At 41.9% G+C, this 19,621-nt stretch overlaps 2 protein-coding genes across 4 annotated transcripts in view; both read right to left on the reverse strand.

Annotated features, from left to right (window-relative positions):
• Nucleotides 1–2,891: 2,891 nt before the first annotated feature.
• Nucleotides 2,892–7,321, reverse strand: LOC125039135. 3 transcript variants are annotated; one of them, XM_047632885.1, is made up of 4 exons: nt 6,741–7,256; nt 4,859–5,022; nt 4,496–4,683; nt 2,892–3,346 (listed from the first exon to the last, which is right to left on the reverse strand). In XM_047632885.1, exons 2-4 carry the CDS (start codon nt 4,890–4,892, stop codon nt 3,221–3,223), a joined length of 348 nt encoding a protein of 115 aa, XP_047488841.1. In that variant the 5' UTR covers nt 4,893–5,022; nt 6,741–7,256; the 3' UTR covers nt 2,892–3,220. The 3 variants fall into 3 exon arrangements, 1 of the variants encoding a protein (XP_047488841.1); XR_007116098.1 differs by lacking the exons at nt 4,496–4,683; nt 4,859–5,022 and having other exon boundaries at nt 6,750–7,321; XR_007116097.1 differs by lacking the exons at nt 4,496–4,683; nt 4,859–5,022 and having other exon boundaries at nt 6,741–7,321.
• A 6,352-nt stretch (nt 7,322–13,673) lies between these two features.
• Nucleotides 13,674–19,621, reverse strand: part of LOC125039224 (solute carrier family 2, facilitated glucose transporter member 1-like) — a gene marked incomplete at its 5' end in the record, with an annotated part of 8,237 nt that continues 2,289 nt past the window's right edge. The window contains 6 exon segments of the mRNA XM_047633027.1: nt 13,674–14,615; nt 14,844–15,263; nt 15,513–15,700; nt 16,069–16,240; nt 16,495–16,735; nt 16,856–17,037. Coding sequence (XP_047488983.1) covers nt 14,463–14,615; nt 14,844–15,263; nt 15,513–15,700; nt 16,069–16,240; nt 16,495–16,735; nt 16,856–17,037 — 1,356 coding nt within the window.

Here is a 19,621-nt window from a genome sequence, read left to right on the forward strand (position 1 = left end):
CCTGTCTCTCTCACTCTCCTGTCCCTGTCCCTGTCCCTGTCTCCTGTCTCTCTCTGTCTCCTGTCCCTGTCCCTGTCCTCTCTCCTCCTGTCCCTGTCCCTGTCCCTCGTCTCTCTCACTCCTTCCCTGTCTCCTGTCCCTGTCCCTGTCTCTCTCCTCTTCCCTGTCCCTGTCCCTGTCCCTGTCTCTCTCCTCTTCCCTGTCCCTGTTCCCTGTCCCTGTCTCTCTCACTCTCCCTGTCCCTGTCTCTCTCACTCTCCCTGTCCCTGTCTCTCTCACTCTCCCTGTCCCTGTCTCTCTCACTCTCCCTGTCCCTGTCTCTCTCACTCTCCCTGTCCCTGTCTCTCTCACTCTCCCTGTCCCTGTCCCTGTCTCTCTCACTCTTCCCTGTCCCTGTCCCTGTCTCTCTCACTCTTCCCTGTCCCTGTCCCTGTCTCTCTCACTCTTCCCTGTCCCCTGTCCCTGTCTCTCTCACTCTTCCCTGTCCCTGTCCCTGTCCCTGTCTCTCTCACTCTTCCCTGTCCCTGTCCCTGTCCCTGTCTCTCTCACTCTTCCCTGTCCCTGTCCCTGTCCCTGTCTCTCTCACTCTTCCCTGTCCCTGTCCCTGTCCCTGTCTCTCTCACTCTTCCCTGTCCCTGTCCCTGTCTCTCTCACTCTTCCCTGTCCCTGTCCCTGTCCCTGTCTCTCTCACTCTTCCCTGTCCCTGTCCCTGTCCCTGTCTCTCTCACTCTTCCCTGTCCCTGTCCCTGTCTCTCTCACTCTTCCCTGTCCCTGTCTGTCTCTCTCACTCTTCCCTGTCCCTGTCCCTGTCTCTCTCACTCTTCCCTGTCCCTGTCCCTGTCTCTCTCACTCTTCCCTGTCCCTGTCCCTGTCTCTCTCACTCTTCCCTGTCCCTGTCCCTGTCTCTCTCACTCTTCCCTGTCCCTGTCCCTGTCTCTCTCACTCTTCCCTGTCCCTGTCCCTGTCTCTCTCACTCTTCCCTGTCCCTGTCCCTGTCTCTCTCACTCTTCCCTGTCCCTGTCCCTGTCTCTCTCACTCTTCCCTGTCCCTGTCCCTGTCTCTCTCACTCTTCCCTGTCCCTGTCCCTGTCTCTCTCACTCTTCCCTGTCCCTGTCCCTGTCTCTCTCACTCTTCCCTGTCCCCTGTCCCTGTCTCTCTCACTCTTCCCTGTCCCTGTCCCTGTCCCTGTCTCTCTCACTCTTCCCTGTCCCTGTCCCTGTCTCTCTCACTCTTCCCTGTCCCTGTCCCTGTCTCTCTCACTCTTCCCTGTCCCTGTCCCTGTCTCTCTCACTCTTCCCTGTCCCTGTCCCTGTCTCTCTCACTCTTCCCTGTCCCTGTCCCTGTCTCTCTCACTCTTCCCTGTCCCTGTCCCTGTCTCTCTCACTCTTCCCCTGTCCCTGTCCCTGTCTCTCTCACTCTTCCCTGTCCCTGTCCCTGTCTCTCTCACTCTTCCCTGTCCCTGTCCCTGTCTCTCTCACTCTTCCCTGTCCCTGTCCCTGTCTCTCTCACTCTTCCCTGTCCCTGTCCCTGTCTCTCTCACTCTTCCCTGTCCCTGTCCCTGTCTCTCTCACTCTTCCCTGTCCCTGTCCCTGTCTCTCTCACTCTTCCCTGTCCCTGTCCCTGTCTCTCTCACTCTTCCCTGTCCCTGTCCCTGTCTCTCTCACTCTTCCCTGTCCCTGTCCCTGTCTCTCTCACTCTTCCCTGTCCCTGTCCCTGTCTCTCTCACTCTTCCCTGTCCCTGTCCCTGTCTCTCTCACTCTTCCCTGTCCCTGTCCCTGTCGCTCTCACTCTTCCCTGTCCCTGTCCCTGTCTCCTCACTCTTTCCCTGTCCCTGTCCCTGTCGCTCTCCACTTCCTTCTGTCCCTGTCCCTGTCCCTGTCGCTCTCACTTCCTGTCCCTGTCCTGTCGCTCTCTCTTCCTGTCCCTGTCCCTGTCCTCTCACTCTTCCCTGTCCCTGTCCCTGTCCTTCTGTCTCTGTCTCCTCCTGTCTGTCTCTGTCTCCTGTCCCTGTCCTGTCCTTCCTTCCTGTCCTCTGTCTCTGTCCCTGTCCCTGTCTCTCTCACTCTTCCTGTCCCTGTCCCTGTCTCTCTCACTCTTCCTGTCCCTGTCCCTGTCTCTCTCACTCTTCCCTGTCCCTGTCCCTGTCTCCTCACTCTTCCTGTCTGTCCCTGTCCTCTCTTCTGTCCCTGTCCCTCCTCTTCTCTGTCCCTGTCCCTGTCTCTCTCACTTCTCCCTGTCCTGTCCCTGTCTCTCTCACTCTTCCTGTCCCTGTCCCTGTCCGTCTCCTCCTCTTCCCTGTCCCTGTCCCTGTCTCTCACTCTTCCCTGTCCCTGTCCCTGTCTCTCTCACTCTTCCCTGTCCCTGTCCCTGTCTCTCTCCCCGTCTCCCTGTCCCCCTCTCCGTCCCTTTTTTTGTTTTTTGTTTTTACATGTTTACTTAAACATAATACACGTCGGATAGAAGGGGTCTACTCTTACATCCTTGTATACTTGTCTTTGGCTAAATAACTAAGACCAGAAATGTGAACCTATACGAGGTATACAAGGTGTACATATCTACATTACTATATAACCGCCATTTGTTGATCTTGACTTTGACTGTCGAATAATGTTCCAGTGAATCAAAAGACGTAATAAAAACTTTCCAGAATATATATTCTGGAAAGGTGTATACATGATGAAATACCATGACATCAAGGTATATAATGTTATTCTCTTGAGATTAAAAGAAAGAACCAAATTATTCTCATTACTTCAGTCAAAATGTCTTCATTTCTGAGGGTTTGAGTTGAAACACATGTTGAAGTAATCAATTTATCGTTGTACTCTTAAGAGTTTTCGGAGACAAAATAAGAATGATGAATACAATAATAAAGGTAAGGAAAAAAAAAACTTCAATTAATATGCAATAGGAATTTAATATGAATTGTATCCCAGAATAGCTAACAACGCCGAAACCCTACAAACCGCATGCACCAAAAAAACGCTGAAATTTCCTATAAGAGAAAAAAAAGTCACAAGAACCAAGGTCGGTTCGTTTCTAACAACGCCGAAATCCCAACAATATCAAAGCATTTTGTTCTTAATAATGACACCAGTTACAAATATATTCGAACTAAATGGCAACACCATAATTACTAAAAAATAAAGGATGACAAGAGACGCCCACGCCCCTCAACTCGGCCCTCAGCTGCAGTAGTGTGCTTCTTCGTTGGTGTACCTCAAGCGATCTGCCGCCACACCTTGTGAGTGAAAAGAGTCGGTGTGTGTCGAACGAGTCTACGTGGGGGTTCAGTCAGCTCGTCCGAACCCAAGCTTTTAACTTGTTTGCCCAGAGTATTCTGTATCTGCAGAGAAAATTATTTTAATGAAAAATACTTTGTATAATTGAAAAATTATTTACACAAGTCCCCCAAGTATATAGCTAAGGTATGCACCATTAAAACCAGAAATCATTTATGTAGGTGCTGACCTACTAATGAGATCACCATCTACATTATCAGTACCTATTCTGAATATGAAAGTTGCAAACACAAAGCCCATCGTATCAATCTGTTAGAAGACTTCGCTGTGTTTATATATACCAGTGGTTTGCGATTCACTTCTAAAATAAACTTCTCCCTATAATATTGAAGTCTTTGAACACTAAATAGGATAGCCAGACTCTCGCGCTGTATTGTAGAATACCTCTTTTCGCAATCTAATAATTTTCTACTTGCTTAAGCTACAGGAAAAGAAGAATCCAAGTAATGCAATAGTACAGCACCAAGTCTGTTCGAAGAACGAATGGGATGTTAGAATCGGGTAATTTGAGAACAGGATATTGGCACAACGCAGATTTTCGCTAAAGTCTTCAAACCTGTCAACCATTTTTTTCGTCCACATAAGAGGTTCCGCACATATTTGCGTAACTGGTCCGAGAGCGGAGCCGAGAATTCAGAGGCCCGAGGAATAAACTTGCGATAAAAAAATCACCAAGGAAAGATCGAAGTGTCTTAGGAGGAGTTGGAACCTGCATCAGAGCATCTATTTTATCATACTGAGTTTTCAGATACTTCCCGTCAAGCACGAAACCTAAATATTTAATCTCATTAAACCCAAACCTACACTTGGAGGGACGAACTGTCAAGTTGTGTTCTCGTAGACGCTCCAGAACCGAGATGATCGCTTCTAGATGTTTCCACTCCTTAACATGTCTGAATATATTGTCAAAGTAAATAGCTACGGTAGGTAATCCTACTAGAAAGTCTCAGTGACATAGGTTGCACAAGCCGTTACTAGTCCAAATGGTAATCTACAAAATTCCATAAAGCCTTTGGGTGTTGGAAATGCTGTCAGGGGTTTAGATCTTTCAGAGAGTGGGATCTAATAGTAAGCCTTCGTTAAATCTAGTTCAGAAAAATAAACAGCACCATTAATCTTGTGTAGATGATCATCTATCTTAAGGCTGGTTCAGCATGAATAACTGACAGTAGAGGACTATCAATTTTTCGTACCATTACCACGGGTGAGCAGTGAGAAGACGATCTAATGATCCCTTGCTTATGTAGCTCTACTTCCTCTTCAAAATGTGATTGCAGGTGGAGAGGTATGGGATATATCTTAGGCTTCAAACACTCGGTAGTAACAAGGGAGATGTCATGTTCAATAAGAGAAGTACAACCTAGAGTTTCCGAAAACGCATCTGAAATTTTTTACATTAGTTTATGGAAGTCATTCTGATGATTGTGTGTTAATTCTGAGTTTACCTCAGCACCTGGAAGTTCCAATAGATAGTAAAGAATCTACTCTACCAGCGGGTGTATCGGGATATATGTCATTTTCTACATCTACACATGGCTGGACAACATCACTGTTACCTGGAATGCTTTCTAGAACCTGAGCTCCATCCATTACCTGGACCTGTGATGCATTCAATGAAGCTTGGGCTGACCTCTTTCTATAATCAAATAGTTTACCTTGTGTCTTCTCTCCATCATCGTATGGGGACCACTCCAAGTCATTAGAAGTTTATTAGCAGTATCTGGCAATACTAAAACTGTCACCTGGACTGAAAGAACGATCTTGAGATTTAACATCAAAATAAAACCGATACCTGGTTGAGCATTATGAGCGGCTATCTTAGCACGTTCCTCTAGTTTATCCCCTGAGCTCTATGACATACTCAAAGGTAGTTCGCTCGTCATCCTTAATAATCCTATCCTCCCATAGATCTCTCAGCACGGTCAGAGGACCTCGCACAGCACGACCATACAGGAGTTCGAAAGCAGAAAACCCAGTTCTGTCTTTAGGCTGGTCCACACACCGCTTTCTCTTAGGGACGCTTTCAGAGTACTATGAAATCTTTCAACCCTTCCATTTCCACTAGGATGATATGGGGTGCTGAAGAGAGGCTTAATACCCAACAATTTATGAAGTTCTCACATTAATTGTGAAGTGAACTGCGTGCCTCTGTCGGAAAGAATTTCCCTGGGGATTCCTACTCTGTATATGGCGGAAGCTTTGCTCGTCATATTTCCCAGAGTATTTCTCTCGGTGGAATTGCTTCAGGGAGGCCCGTCGCTAAGTCTAAGTGTTAAGATATAGTTGTGTCCATCATCAGAGGGAGGATTCAGGGTACCTACGATGTCTATTGCAACACGGGAAAGGGGCTCTAATAATCGGCATGGGTTTAGGGGGCGGGTTTCACTCTCCCTCTGACATTCGCTGGCATTTTTCACAAGACCTACAAAAATCTCTCGCATCACTTCCCATACTTAGCCAATAAAACTGATCTTACGATGTGAGAGTGAGCAATTGACATTACTATAGCTCGGCAGTCGGCCGGCACGACTCAAGACCTCTTCCCAATCCTATCCTGAAATTTAAATTTGGCGCTAAAGCAACCCATCATTTTTAATATATTCAAACATCATACCATCACGGGTCATATGTAGTTCTCTCGATTTGACCTCGAAAGTATCGAAATCAGGCATGGCACAGTTACCTGAACTTAGATACAGACTATGATATTTATCTTGTATATGGATAAATACTAGTGGGACGTAACCCGCACCTAGCAGCAATTCTAGAAGGCGTAAACCTGCACCTAGAACAAAAATACTGATACAGGGATACCAAATCAGAAACAGGTCCCACGGGCAATACTCAAAAGGGTGGGCAGCTCCCACACTTGCTCCCGTTACGCTAGGGCACTGTGGCACTTGTCTCCGGGCCCCAAGAGCAACAAGCGAGGGTTGTTATCCTATTATAACCAAACTCAAAACCTCAGAAATCCGACATCCTGGCAAGGTCGCCACTTATGAATAATTTCGTTCTTTTTTAGTCAAAGGAGGTCTTCATTTCTGAGGTTTTGAGTTTAAACATGTTGAAGTAATCAATTTATTGTTTTCCTATTAAAAGATTTTTCGGAGATAAAATAAGAATGATAATTACAATAATATTAAAGGTAGGAAAATACTTCCGTTAATACTTTAGTAAAAAAAAATCAACCCCAAAAAATATATATGAATAGGAATTTAATATAAATTGTATCCCATAATAGCTAACAACGCCGAAACTCTACGAACCGCATGCACCTAGAAAACACTGGAATTTCCTAAAAAGCCACAAGAGCCAAGGCCGGTTCGTTTATAACGACGCTGGAATTTCTAACAACGCCGAAATTCCAACAATATTAAAGCAAAATTCTATTAAAGATGAAATTACTCAAAATAATATATTCGAACTGAATGACCACACCATAAATACTCAAATAAGTGTGACAAAAGACGCCCACGCCCCTCAACTCGGCCCTCAGCTGCAGTAGTGTGCGTCTTCGTTGGTGTACCTCAGCGATCTGCCGCCACGCCCCCTTTTTTCCACCTGTGCGCGAAACGAGTCGCCTAGTATCGAGCGAGTCGACGTGAGGGTTCAGTTAGCTCGTCCGAACCGAAGCATTTAACTTGTTCGTACAAATTATTCTGTATCTGCAGAGGAAATTCTTTTAATCAAAGATCTCACTTTTGGATTTACGAGTATTAAGAACAGGGTTCGGAATACAATCTTTAACTGAAAAATAACAAGAAAGCGAATATATTTAACTTTACTTGGAAACCAGACGAGATAGCAATGGTTTTTTGTCGAGCACCTGACCGGAATTCATACATAAGTAATACATAGAAGTAAAGGGTGGACGAGTTTTTCCCGTGTCGCTTTGTAGTAAGATTTTTTACTGATCCAGAGTGGAGTGCCGACCCGTTGACTTCAAGACTTCTACACATACTAAAAATGTACAGTTGTTTGAAAGAGAATACGAATATTGTATAGTTTTCAGTCTCAATTAATTTTCAGCAATCTAAATGTCACACTTAATTTCTTAATCAAAATAAAAAAAGATAAAATAAATACGCAAAGTTCTCCATAGGCTAATAGAGCAGGAGAGTCGAAGCAATAGCCATCGAGAGTTAAGGCGATTGCAGTCTCGCGGTTTTGTAGAATTTCGTCTGCTAGCGATAATGAACATTGACAACCGACTATCGGAGGTCATAGTCTGTCCAAGGCTTAATAAAGCATTAATTCTTCACCCTTAGAAGAGAAGACCATAAAGGCGTAGACCGAGTGAATTGAATGACTACCATGTAACCGCTCATTCGGAAATGCGAGTGGCTGGATTTTTGTACTCGGGAGGAATAGTGTGATAGTAGGTAAGAAAAATGGTAAGAAAAAGATAATTGAACAGTAGGGAAGCAAAGACCCACAAACCAAAATCTCACTCGTTCCGTTTAAGGTAATTTTGTGTCATGGACGCCAGACAATTTTCTATTATTTTACTCGGTAATTTGTTTTTCTCTGTTCGGCGATATTTCTAGAATTTACTTGTATCACTGCCGACTGAGATGAAGAAATGAACTATTGCATTAAGATTGATACCAATAAGGACAATTTTTCTTTGTAACGTAAGGAATATAGTAGAATCCGTACCGATTTGTCAATTTTCCCCCATTCCCATAAAAAAAAACATATTAAAAAAGAAAACAAATTAATGAAGTTATTATCTTTTTGCAATATACCTACCTATTTACACTATGATGTTCAGCACATGCATAAATCTTTTCACTATTTCCCTGGCTGTATTTTTAGATTTGCATACATATGTATAACTGCTGATTACTCATTCAATTTTTATTTATCTTTTATTTTTTATTTTTTTTTATTTTTTTTTTGTATGGGGAGGAACAGGATTCTTCATAAAATGGGACATGCCTTATATCTCGTTGCTATCTGCACCCATGCTTATGTATATACAAATACAGGGTACACAAGCCTAGTTGTCTCTTATAAATCAATAGTTATGGCCGGCCTTCCTAATTCGAAATCGAGAACTACGGTGAAATTAAATTTTGAATCGTTATGTCCATCTTGAAATGCGTTTATCACTATTGCTTGTCATTATGCCAAAGCGTCCACCTGTAACTTAATAAAATCAGGAAGGTGATATGACGCTGACTGTAAAAATGGTTCATATTTGGGAATAACAAGAACCACACGTTCTGTTTGCTATTGTTACCCTTGAAGTGGCATACGTTTTCTTTCACTCCATTGGCTACTGCCCCTCTAGGGGAACCTTATTTTGTTGCATATTATGATTTAAATTCTATTTTCTGAGAGCGTTTTATATTAGAACCAAGAAAAATAAAACGTCGTAAGTAGAAAATTAATATATAACGTATATGATAGATACAATATCTACGTAAATGAAAACTTATTCAGTAAATAAGACAGTCACCCGTCCAACATCGGGAAATACAGAAAACGAAGTATTTTTTAGGGTTATATAAAGTAAATGTAATTTACCTCAACTCATTCGCCCCATGTGGCAAGAATATAGGCCATGCCCACTGTAATGCTCGTTTATTTATTGTATTTGCACACAGATGGCTCTACAAGTTCTTAATCACCAAATAGCCAATTGTTAGAAACTACCTATCTTACCTGTTTACCCTTTCCTTTCACTTTAAGAAAGGGTCTTTTGTATCATTTCATTGTCTAAAATATTTTAATGACAAATTAATAATCATAACATCAATGCCAATAATAACAGCTTCGATAGCAATGGTATTAATTTCCCCGCCAATTCAAGGAATGGGAAAATCAGATCGGTAACTAGGGCCTACTGATAGACTCCTTGCCGGCTGAGCACATGTGGAGCCATCTGTATGTAACAAAATTCACCAAAAAACTACAGGGGGCAGAATATAAACCCGGGGCGAATGGGTTAAATGAATTTTAGGGTGTTTCAAAGGCACAATGATGTTAATGAAAACAAAGGTTATAGTATTTATAGAGAGAGCAACGCTGATAAATAATTATATGTTTCAGCAAAAACTTTGCATAACGGGAGATCTTGGTAGTTTCATTGATTGTATATATGTATGTATGTATGTACGAGTATGTATATATACAAATATACATACATGTCAATTATTATATTTTTCATGTTGATATTATCACTATTTTTGGCTTGTTTTCTTTCAAGTTATTGTTGCCATTCCATTTTAAAACTGTATTAAATTAATTTCATCATTCCATTGCTTTTGCATTTGTTTACCCTTATACTGTATTTAAATAAAAGCATTCGAAGTGTTAAAGTGCATTTCATCACAGATTTGTGTATATGTATATATATATAATTTATGTATTTACCTACTTGTGTTAAGATGAAAAAAATATAATATTCTATACAATTTCTAGTTCTGATTTGGATTTTGTATATTTTTTATATATACTCACAGTTTTGTATAATTTCTAACTACAATACTGAAACATCCAAAAGGACACAGAACACCCTCCTATATGGTTTCAATGTCCCCCTTTTTCCACTGAGCAGCTTACTTCTATTTCAAAAAAGGAAAGAAATCCACTACTTCAGTACATTTTTTCGTTCTTTTTTTTTTTTTTTTTCTTTTTTACTTTTTTTTACTTTTTTTTTTACTTTTTTTTTACTTTTTTTTTTTTCATCTTTTATTCCTTTCCATGACGTTTTCGGCTATGTACCTTCTCTCGGTATGTGCCTGGGAATTCTGCATTAAAACACCATCTTTCTTATATCCTGACTTTGTCTCATTGGGTTATATTCAAATCGAATGGTAGACTTATACACATATCTTACTATACAGTGAGAAAAAAAAAATCCCAGAACTATAGCATTAAACACATTTTCCCATAACCAAACGATCCTCGCCCGTCGGTTCAGTGGAGACCTACGTAAGCTAACACGTCTGCCAACGCCCTTCTCGAATTCTGCTGTCTATGTAAAGATAAGCGTTTTCAGTCGATGCATCAGTATAACCGTCGTGAAATGGGGTCCTGAAGAAACCTTATACAAATTGGAAGGTGTGAAAGCCGGCTAAGTTAACGCTTTTGGGGAAATAAGTAGGTTAATACCTTGTTTATTTCGACTGTGTTTTGTTTTTACCATAACGGTATCATATCAGTATCGCTTTTGGGTTTGTCATTGTTGTGTTTATTTCCCTTCTTGTTTTTCGTTATTTCTCAGTTGTTGTTTTTTTTTTTCGTTTCGGATTTATTAAGATCATTGCTGTTGTTGTGATCTCTTGCTTGTCAGTAGGGTTTCCTTGCACTGTTTGTAAGTAGGTTGAACGTGAATGTCTTTTAGTAACTTGCTTTTTATTCTTATCAGGTGTTTTTGATGGTAAACACCATTATCATCATTAGCAGAGTTGTGTATTTTTGTATTGTGCCTCTTTTATTACTGCATTTGCTGTCCAATTATCATTGATGTGTTATTTAGCTGCGTTTGCATCTTTGTCCATTTCATTGTTCTTCCCGTTATTTCTTTTCTAGTTTTGTCTCGTATCTTTATTCCACTTCGTTATCTACTTCATATCATTGCATTTCTACATGACCGTATGTACCAGATATCCTGTGAGGTTGAAAAATAATTGAAACAAGGAATTTTACATTACATGTACTTTTACTTTCATCTGACATACATAACTGTGCAAACATACAGAATGCACATGTGGGTACTCTATTGTAACTATAATTCATACTTGCTATGAAAATAATAACATATGATGATCATGACACGTTTACAGCTATGTAACTCTTGCTCAGTGTAACATATGAACTTTGAAGCCACGTGCAGTTGCGGACACAAGAAACAGACACGGCATTAGAACCTACCAAGCGTGCCTGCTTCTGGTCCGCAACTGTACAGTGGTGCTGGAATAATGCCAGGGGGTAAGAGGGGAGTTGTGAAACAATGTATGGATATATATTATTTATAAAAAAATAGAATAGCCATAATCGTGTCAAGAATGAGTACATGAGGAAGACTCCTTTTTGTTTTTGTTTTGTTTTTTTCTTACAGTGTGTGTCTACCAGATGCAGTCACTCTTTCATGAAACGAAAAACAAAAAAACAAAAACAAAAAAACTTGGCGATGAGTAATAGAAACAATGAAAATGAATTGAAAGTAATGAATGAAAATGAATTAATAGTCGTGATGTATATGGCTGAAAAATAGTATGTACAAATCAAAAGTGAACAGTTGTTGCCTGTCGATGCATCATTTCAAATAATAGTGCAGATACATTAAGAAAAATATAACAATTTTCAAAACTTTTAAATCCATTGCTGAATATTCACACATTTCAGTACATTCCCCTCTCTTCCTAGAAAATACGACTAACCAATGGACTAAATATGTATACAATTTTTTCCTGCATCATCATTTACATCCTGGATAGCAAATATTCGTAATTCTAACCATTACACCGCCTTTGTATCACTGAACTATGCTTATTCCTAACGAATAAACTCTTTTTTACAACAAACAGTGAGCCATCAGAAAGACGTACATATCAACAAAGGCTACTATGCGGGCCGAACATTTGGAATAAATTCACATATGAATTTTAACGAAATACATCCAATACATATAACCACAAATTCTTCGTTCTATCATCAATTAGTGATATGTAAATCAAATTTATAGGCCTCTTGCAACCTGCAACACTATTCTCCCAAATATATAAAAAGGTCTAGAATGTAGTTGCATGCAATGATGTTGATTAAAATGATATGATAACATGTATAATCTTAATTGGAATCCACAGAAATAAATACACTTTGAATAGTAATCTTAAATTACTAAATATGAGTATAATTTGATGTAGATGCCTTTGCGGAAATTCAAAATCGAGGAACTCACGACCGAGTTCACATTTCGAATTCCTAAGGACATCATCTCCTGAAATACCTTTGTCATGCGGAGGTTTACGAAGAGCAGTCGAAAATTATGATGAAAAAGTAATAATTTCGAAATTTTAGAATGAAGAAAAGAAAAAAAAGAAACATATCGGTAGTAAATCTTGAAAATACGTATCTAATTGTTTTTTTATTTAGAGAATAAAAAATAACAATAATATTGTCTCTTGATTCATTGTACTCGAAGTTACTGACGACTAATACAATAAAAAATTACAGAAGCCATTATCAAGAGAAAGTTGTCTTACAGCTGTAAATTATAAGGTGACTAGATGAAAACAGGAATGAAATTCAATCTACAAGACACTGTAAACAGTCACTGAGCATGGCGAAACTGCTCTCATACAATAAGGCAGATTCCGCGCCGCCATCTCGGCCCCAGACGGACTCGAGACGCGCATTGAGGAAACGTAACATCGTGACCAGCGTCCACCTGACCAAAGACTCGCGTGCTGCCATCTAACGGTGGACATGGAAAAATAAATAGGTGTTTTCTTAGCTAGTCGCTAGATGGCTATGCGAGAATGAACGCAAGGGCTGCTCATTTTTTTTTTTTTTTTTCATAGATATTTATCAGATTTTCTTTGGGGGAAGCGTCGGGAAGGAGGGAGATCATGATGGAGACTACTCCTTTTCGTCTTAAATTTTATATATATATATATATATACATACACATATATACATACATATATATATTCAGGAAATAAAATAAATGGGGGGAGGGGGATCAGAATTGTCGATTCTGATGATCGTGTGATGCAATACTACTTGAATGTCAAAGTAAAAAAATAATTTCTACAGTGTTGTGCTATGAGTAAGTTAAGGAGATAATAGCAAGACTCGAATGACAAACCGGGAAGGAGAGAAGGCGGATTAGGCAGAGACTGAAAGATTGGAAGGCGGCAGAACCCAGTTTTTTTTTAGCATTGTTTCCCCTCACTTTGACCAAACAATATTACACGTACGATTGCATTCAAAAGCGATTGAAATGTCAAATAATATGTCTTCCCTTTACCCAGATACAAACTTTGAATGTTCGAATATATATATATATATATATATATATATATATATATATATATATATATATATATATATATATATATATATATATAATGATTGATATGACCCAGCATAAAAAAAAAATATTAAACAATTATGAAGACAGATGATAAAGAATACAAAGTAAACAACAAATTGCCTTTCCAATCTTAGCCTGTGTTGAAAAGACGAGGAAAAGGAGTTAATGACAAAAGACTAATAGTATTCTGACACTGAGTAATTTGCACTTTTTCGAAACAGTGTATGCCAATGGTAATGTACCTGAAGAAAAACAGGTTTGAAATTTCGTTTGATCAAAACTTCCCTCCATATTTCTTTCTTTTTTTTCGTTTTTTTTTAAAACCCCATCACAATTCCCCAATATAACATTTAACATATATCATGTTTTTTCTCACAAAAAATACTCTCCTATTAGCAAAGTTTATATCACACAATTAAGGAAGGCCAAACCAGGCACAGTTCTATTTTTTTTTCACATATACATAAGAAAAGCGACGCCAGGTGACTCACCCGCTTTCAAAGCCCATTCGATCACCCTGAAAGACCCATTCGTAGAGGAGTGAAATCCTCTTTGAAAGCGAGGGAATCCCAAGGCGCGTTTTGCTGTGCTGGAGCCCTCTTGGACCTTTCTCTTGGGATGTGAAGATAAAAAAAGAAAAGAAAATGACAATTGAAACACCGACGTGGTGTCCTCCATTTCAGTATAAACTTCCACAAGTCTACGGCACATGGTACGTCACAACACCTACGGCTCTAGAAATTAAACGGAGAAAATCTGGTGTTCTGATCGAAGCTACGCGGAGCCCAGAGGAACGGTTCTTCCTCGTCCACACGAAGAAATGTCAGTTCTTCGGCGATGGGAAGGCCCTCTAAAGTTCTAATGACCTTTGAATGCCCGACCTTCGAGCCCAGGACAAGCCGGCTCGTGTCTCAAAACTAATCACGAGGAAAATCCCAAATAAGAATGTCAATCGCAAATATGACGACTGCATTCCACTGACGGCACAACTATGTACACATACTTCTTTATATTTTCTCCTCTCATCTCTCCTTAAAAAACATCACACCTTGAACGGCTTTCACTTCTCCGTTCGCTCCGGAGGGAACGACGGAAGTTGTCCGTTCTCCTCACACGCTGTTGCCTCCATAAGCCGACTGCTTGAACATGGCTGTGATTTCGTCGATGGAGCGGCCCTTTGTCTCCGGAACCTTCTTCCACGTGAACAGGATGAACATGGAGAGAAGGATGACGAAGATCAGGAACACGTAGGGGCCGATAACCTGGAGAGAGAAAAAAAACGGGGCATTAAACAGCGTGAACAAATTGACTTGTTTGTCTGTGTATAATGTGTTATTGTAGGTATAAAAAAAAGTTATTATTATCCTCATGAAATGAACTTTTTTTTTCTAAAGACATAAAAATTAGCCTTCTTTCTTGATAAGTGATTTTAAAAGTGTCCCTCTCCTTCCCTCCCCTCTCGAGGCCCACGAACGTCCCGCTGAACTCACCTCCTGGATGGGGAGGAAGCCAAGACCGACGATGAAGGCGGCGGTCCAGTTGACGGCCACGGCGATCGAGGAGGCGACCGGCCGGGCGTTCTGGGCGAAGAGCTCGGTCACGAGGAACCAGGGGATGGATCCGGGCCCGACGGCGAACATCACCACGAAGAAGATGACGAGGAAGATGGACAGGAAGCTGATCCACGAGGCCAGGTCCTTGAGCAGGAGGCAGATGAACAGGAGGAGGACGTCGACCAGCATGCCGAAGAGGCCGGCGAGCATGAGGGTCTTGCGGCCGAACTTCTCCACCATGACGAGGGAGCAGACGGTCATGAGCACGTTCATGGTTCCCATGGCGATGGTGGCGTTCAAAGAGGCCTCGTCGCTAAGGCCGGCAGCCTGGTAGATTTTCGTGGAGAAGAAGATGACCTGGAAGGTACCGGTCTGGTTAGAGGAAAGCCTTGCAAACATTGCTAGAGATATTTGTCCATTGTAGACGGATTTAACTTTCACACGTCTGCCCAGTTTTTCCAGACAACTGAAAAAATCCCATACTCTTCTCAAAACACTAACGGCAAAGAGCAAAGAATTACCTCTCCCACCCACATCCCACATCCCCAATACCCCCATACCCCACATACCCCCTCCCCACCACCACCACCGCCACCCCATACTTACAGCGTTGATACCAGAGAGCTGCTGAGCGATCATCATCATCATGGAAATAACCAGAGGGATGCGCAGGGTCGGGTTGGTGGTGATTTCGCGCAGAGACACGTGGGGGACCAACTTGGCTGCCTCTGCTTCGTTCCTCATCTCGCCCATTTCCTCTTGCACGTTGTTTGTGTCGCGGAGCCAAGTGAGTGCTGCAGAGAGGGAGAGAGAAAGAGAGAGAAGAGGTGAGAGGGCGGTTGGATCAGGGATATTCTACGCGAATAAGTCTAACGGAAGATCTTCGCAAATCTCAAAGTAAGTAACACTGATAATTTTTTTTTTTTTTTTTTTGTGCTGAGGAAAGAGTGAAAAAGAAAAAAAAACGAAGAAAATGAAGATGAAGACACCAGAGATATTTTATCCGAATAATTCTAGCTCCGATATATATATACTTTTTTCTGAAGAGAGAATAAAAAAGAAAGAAAGAAGAAAATGAAGACAAGAAAAACATTAAAAAATCATTCTCAAAGTCAAAAACAACACGAGATCCAAGGGTACAGAAACTTCACTACCAACTCACCACGCTGGGCAGAAATAGCCTCTTCCTTGTTGATCAGGAGGTACTTGGGAGATTCGGGGCAGATTGGCAGAGTGACCAGCTGGAAGACGGCGGGCAGGGCGGTCAGGGCGAGGAGGATGGGCCACAGGTCTGCCGTTCCGAGGATGGACTCCAGACCCAGAATCTGTGAGAACTGTGGGGGACAAGGCGGGGAAAAAATCGTGGTTATTTTGAATGCTTTGCGGTGTTGTCATTCATATTAAAATCCAAGTCGCAAACGCATTTCGAATGCTTCATGGTATAGTTGAAATAAGTCAATAACCTCAGTTACATAATCCTCACAAGGTCCCATGGTAGCATCCGTTCTCCTAAATAGACAAGTTCCCCCCCCCCCCCCACTCCCCATCCCAGCCCGAACCCCGTTTTCTACGAAGCCCGTCAACTCACCAGGATGGAGATGGTGACGACGAGCTGGTAGACGGTACCAATGGCGCCTCGGAGGTTCACGGGCGCAATTTCCGAAAGGTACATCGGAGCCAAGCCGGCGTTAAGACCGTTGTTGACGCCGATGAAGAAGCGGGCGATAATAATCATGACGTAAGAGTTGGCCAGTTTGCAGAAACCGAAGAAAATCGCAGCGATGACGGCGAAGATATTGTTCACGAGGAGGCCTCCTTTGCGGCCGAACCTGCGAGATAGAACTAGTTTTTAACGCACAGCAGATACCCCAACACTATCCGCAAATCACACCAACAAACGCACCAATCCAAACCTAAACACCAACCCAAAAAAACACCCAAATTCTCACCTATTAGCGAAGAATCCCGTGAGAGAGCCTCCGATCATGCCGCCCACGCAATAAATGGACACAATAATCGACACAATCATCGTCGTTTCGCTTTTATCCATGTATGTCCTCGTGCTGTTGGACACCGTGTCGTTCACCTCACTTTCGGTGGCGCTCGTTTGGTTTAGCCAGTCCTCGATTAGCTGAGGGATTGGAGAGAGAAAAAAGGGGCATTTTATTCATCTGGGTGATACATAGGTGGTCCGTCATGTTAAGCAAAATAATATGAAGGAATAGAGAGATCATTAATATAAAATAAAATCTGGAGGAATAGAGAGAGAGAGAGAGAGAGAGAGAGAGAGAGAGAGAGAGAGAGAGAGAGAGAGAGAGAGAGAGAGAGAGAGAGAGAGAGAGAGAGAGAGAGAGAGAGAGAGAGAGAGAGAGAGAAGAGGCATTGTACTGGATGAAATGGGGATCATTAATGTAAAATAAACAACACCTCGTCGATCATAATTACATCTAATCATAATAAAATCCGAAGGTTCTTTGTTTCGGGGAAATAAAAACGGAAAACTTAAGCGGGTTTGTTCCTCGGCCGATATGGTAAGGTTAGACTGCTGGTTTGCCGCCCTAACCGGTTTGAAAGACGTGAGAATCAGTTTACACGGAGGGATAATTTGTAGGGAAAAAGAAGGAAGAGGAGAAAGAAAACAATAATAACAATAATAACAATAACAATAATAATAATAATGATAATAATGATAGAATAACAACAACAACAATGATAATGATAATAATAATAATAATAATAATAATAATAATAATGAGAAAGAGAAGAATTAGAAAAGGACGAAGAAGGGGATGGAGGAGAAGAAGAGGAAAAAAGAAGGCAAAATAGAAGCAAAAACCTCAGTATCGTTTTTGGTTGTGACTTACTGAACTTCCAAGATATCTAGAGCAGGAGGAGCACAGTCATGGAAACCGTACAAGGGCGAGGATGTGAGGAAGCTAACTATGAAAGGAAAATGAGAGATCGGCCCTTGAAGGAAGGGGAGAGAGGGAGGGAGGAGGGAGGGAGGGAGGGAGGGAGGGAGAAAGAGAGGGAGGGAGGGAGGGAGGGAGGGAGAAAGAGAGAGAGAGAGAGAGAGAGAGAGAGAGAGAGAGAGAGAGAGAGAGAGAGAGAGAGAGAGAGAGAGAGAGAGATAGAGAGATAGAGAGATAGAGAGATAGAGAGATAGAGAGAGAGATAGAGAGATAGAGAGATAGAGAGATAGAGAGATAGAGAGATAGAGAGATAGAGAGATAGAGAGATAGAGAGAGAGAGAGAGAGAGAGAGAGAGAGAGAGAGAGAGAGAGAGAGAGAGAGAGAGAGATAAAGGAGAAGGAAAAGGAAAAGGAAAAGGAAAAGGAAAAGGAAAAGGAGAAGGAGAAGGAGAAGGAGAAGGAGAAGGAGAAGGAGAAGGAGAAGGAGAAGGAGAAGGAGAAGGAGAAGGAGAAGGAGAAGGAGAAGGAGAAGGAGAAGGAGAAGGAGAAGGAGAAGGAGGAGAAGGAGAAGGAGAAGGAGAAGGAGAAGGAGAAGGAGAAGGAGAAGGAGAAGGAGAAGGAGAAGGAGAAGGAGAAGGAGAAGGAGAGTGAAGGAGAAGAAGAGAGAAGGAGAAGAAGAGAGAAGGAGAAGAAGAGAGAAGGAGAAGAAGAGAGAAGGAGAAGAAGAGAGAAGGAGAAGAAGAGAGAAGGAGAAGAAGAGAGAAGGAGAAGAAGAGAGAAGGAGAAGAAGAGAGAAAGAGAGAGAAAGAGAGTGAAGAAGAAGAAAAATTAGAAGAAGAAGAAGGAGAGAGAGAGAGGAAGGGACAGCCAGAGAGAGAGAGCCTTGGTACCTCCAACTCAGCGTACTTGCACGTCACAAAGCAGTGAGTAATAATTATGACATTTTTACTGATCCAGTTTTAGCAGTCAAGGTTACCTTTCAATTTTCCTTTCCTCCTTACTTGCTCTTCTATTAATATCTATACTTATACTCTGCGGGCGGATTGGGATAAATTGAATAAGCAGACTACCTATTTACAGCGAAGATTTCGTAACACGGACGCCTCATCCTCATGTCTAGACGAAGTCAACTGAAGCCGGAATGTCAAGATTCGGAGAGGGCGACTCGTCCGAGCCGGCAAGTCGTGCCCCCAAGAAGGAAGGCTCTGATTGGTCGAGAGGAAACCCGGCCTCCGAAACCGAGCAGCTGGCGACGGCGAGGATTATCTGATATGATTTCCTGTGATTGACACAACCCTCGCTCTCTATCACTCTCGCGAAGATGAAAGCACAGCAACTAGCAACGACTGGATTTTATCGGTGTCCTCGGGAATAATGAGAAATGATTTATTAACCGGCGTGTGGCAATATCCCTTAGTAGCAATCGCCATGACTGACATATGCTCCTCCTGACCTTCCTGACTCCACACTTTATTAGCCCGAGGTTTAAAAACGTCCTATATGCGCCCCAGTGGCCTATTCCTGACTATGCAAACATACCCACAACAATCCAAAAGAAACAGAAAATGTACTTTTCTTCGTGCATATTGTCTCCCAAGGTTTTTAATAGCGACCTTGTGTTCAACCTATAGAGAGGAGAGTCCGCTGCATCGGTTCGAAAAGTATATTCAGCATAGTGCGGTTGCCAAGGTTTCTAAAACACCCGAGTTGGTTGCTCTCGATTCTACTCTCACGCCACGTACTTTTGCGTTAGGAAACCGAGGCTATTAGACTTTCGAAATTTTCTCGTATATTTTTTTCGAG

Source organism: Penaeus chinensis, chromosome 26 (assembly GCF_019202785.1).
Source record: "Penaeus chinensis breed Huanghai No. 1 chromosome 26, ASM1920278v2, whole genome shotgun sequence".
NCBI classification, from domain to species: domain Eukaryota; kingdom Metazoa; phylum Arthropoda; class Malacostraca; order Decapoda; family Penaeidae; genus Penaeus; species Penaeus chinensis.

What these genes read in the sequence shown, in the direction of transcription:
- LOC125039135 (XM_047632885.1), bottom strand. Translation starts at nt 4,892, where the DNA reads ATGGATGGAGCTCAGGTTCTAGAAAGCATTCCAG. An exon ending in GGTTCTAGAAAGCATTCCAG is followed by an intron (nt 4,684 to 4,858) that starts GTAACAGTGATG and finishes AAAAAATTTCAG; the next exon opens with ATGCGTTTTCGGAAACTCTA. An exon ending in ACTGCTCACCCGTGGTAATG is followed by an intron (nt 3,347 to 4,495) that starts GTACGAAAAATT and finishes TTTTCTCTGCAG; the next exon opens with ATACAGAATACTCTGGGCAA.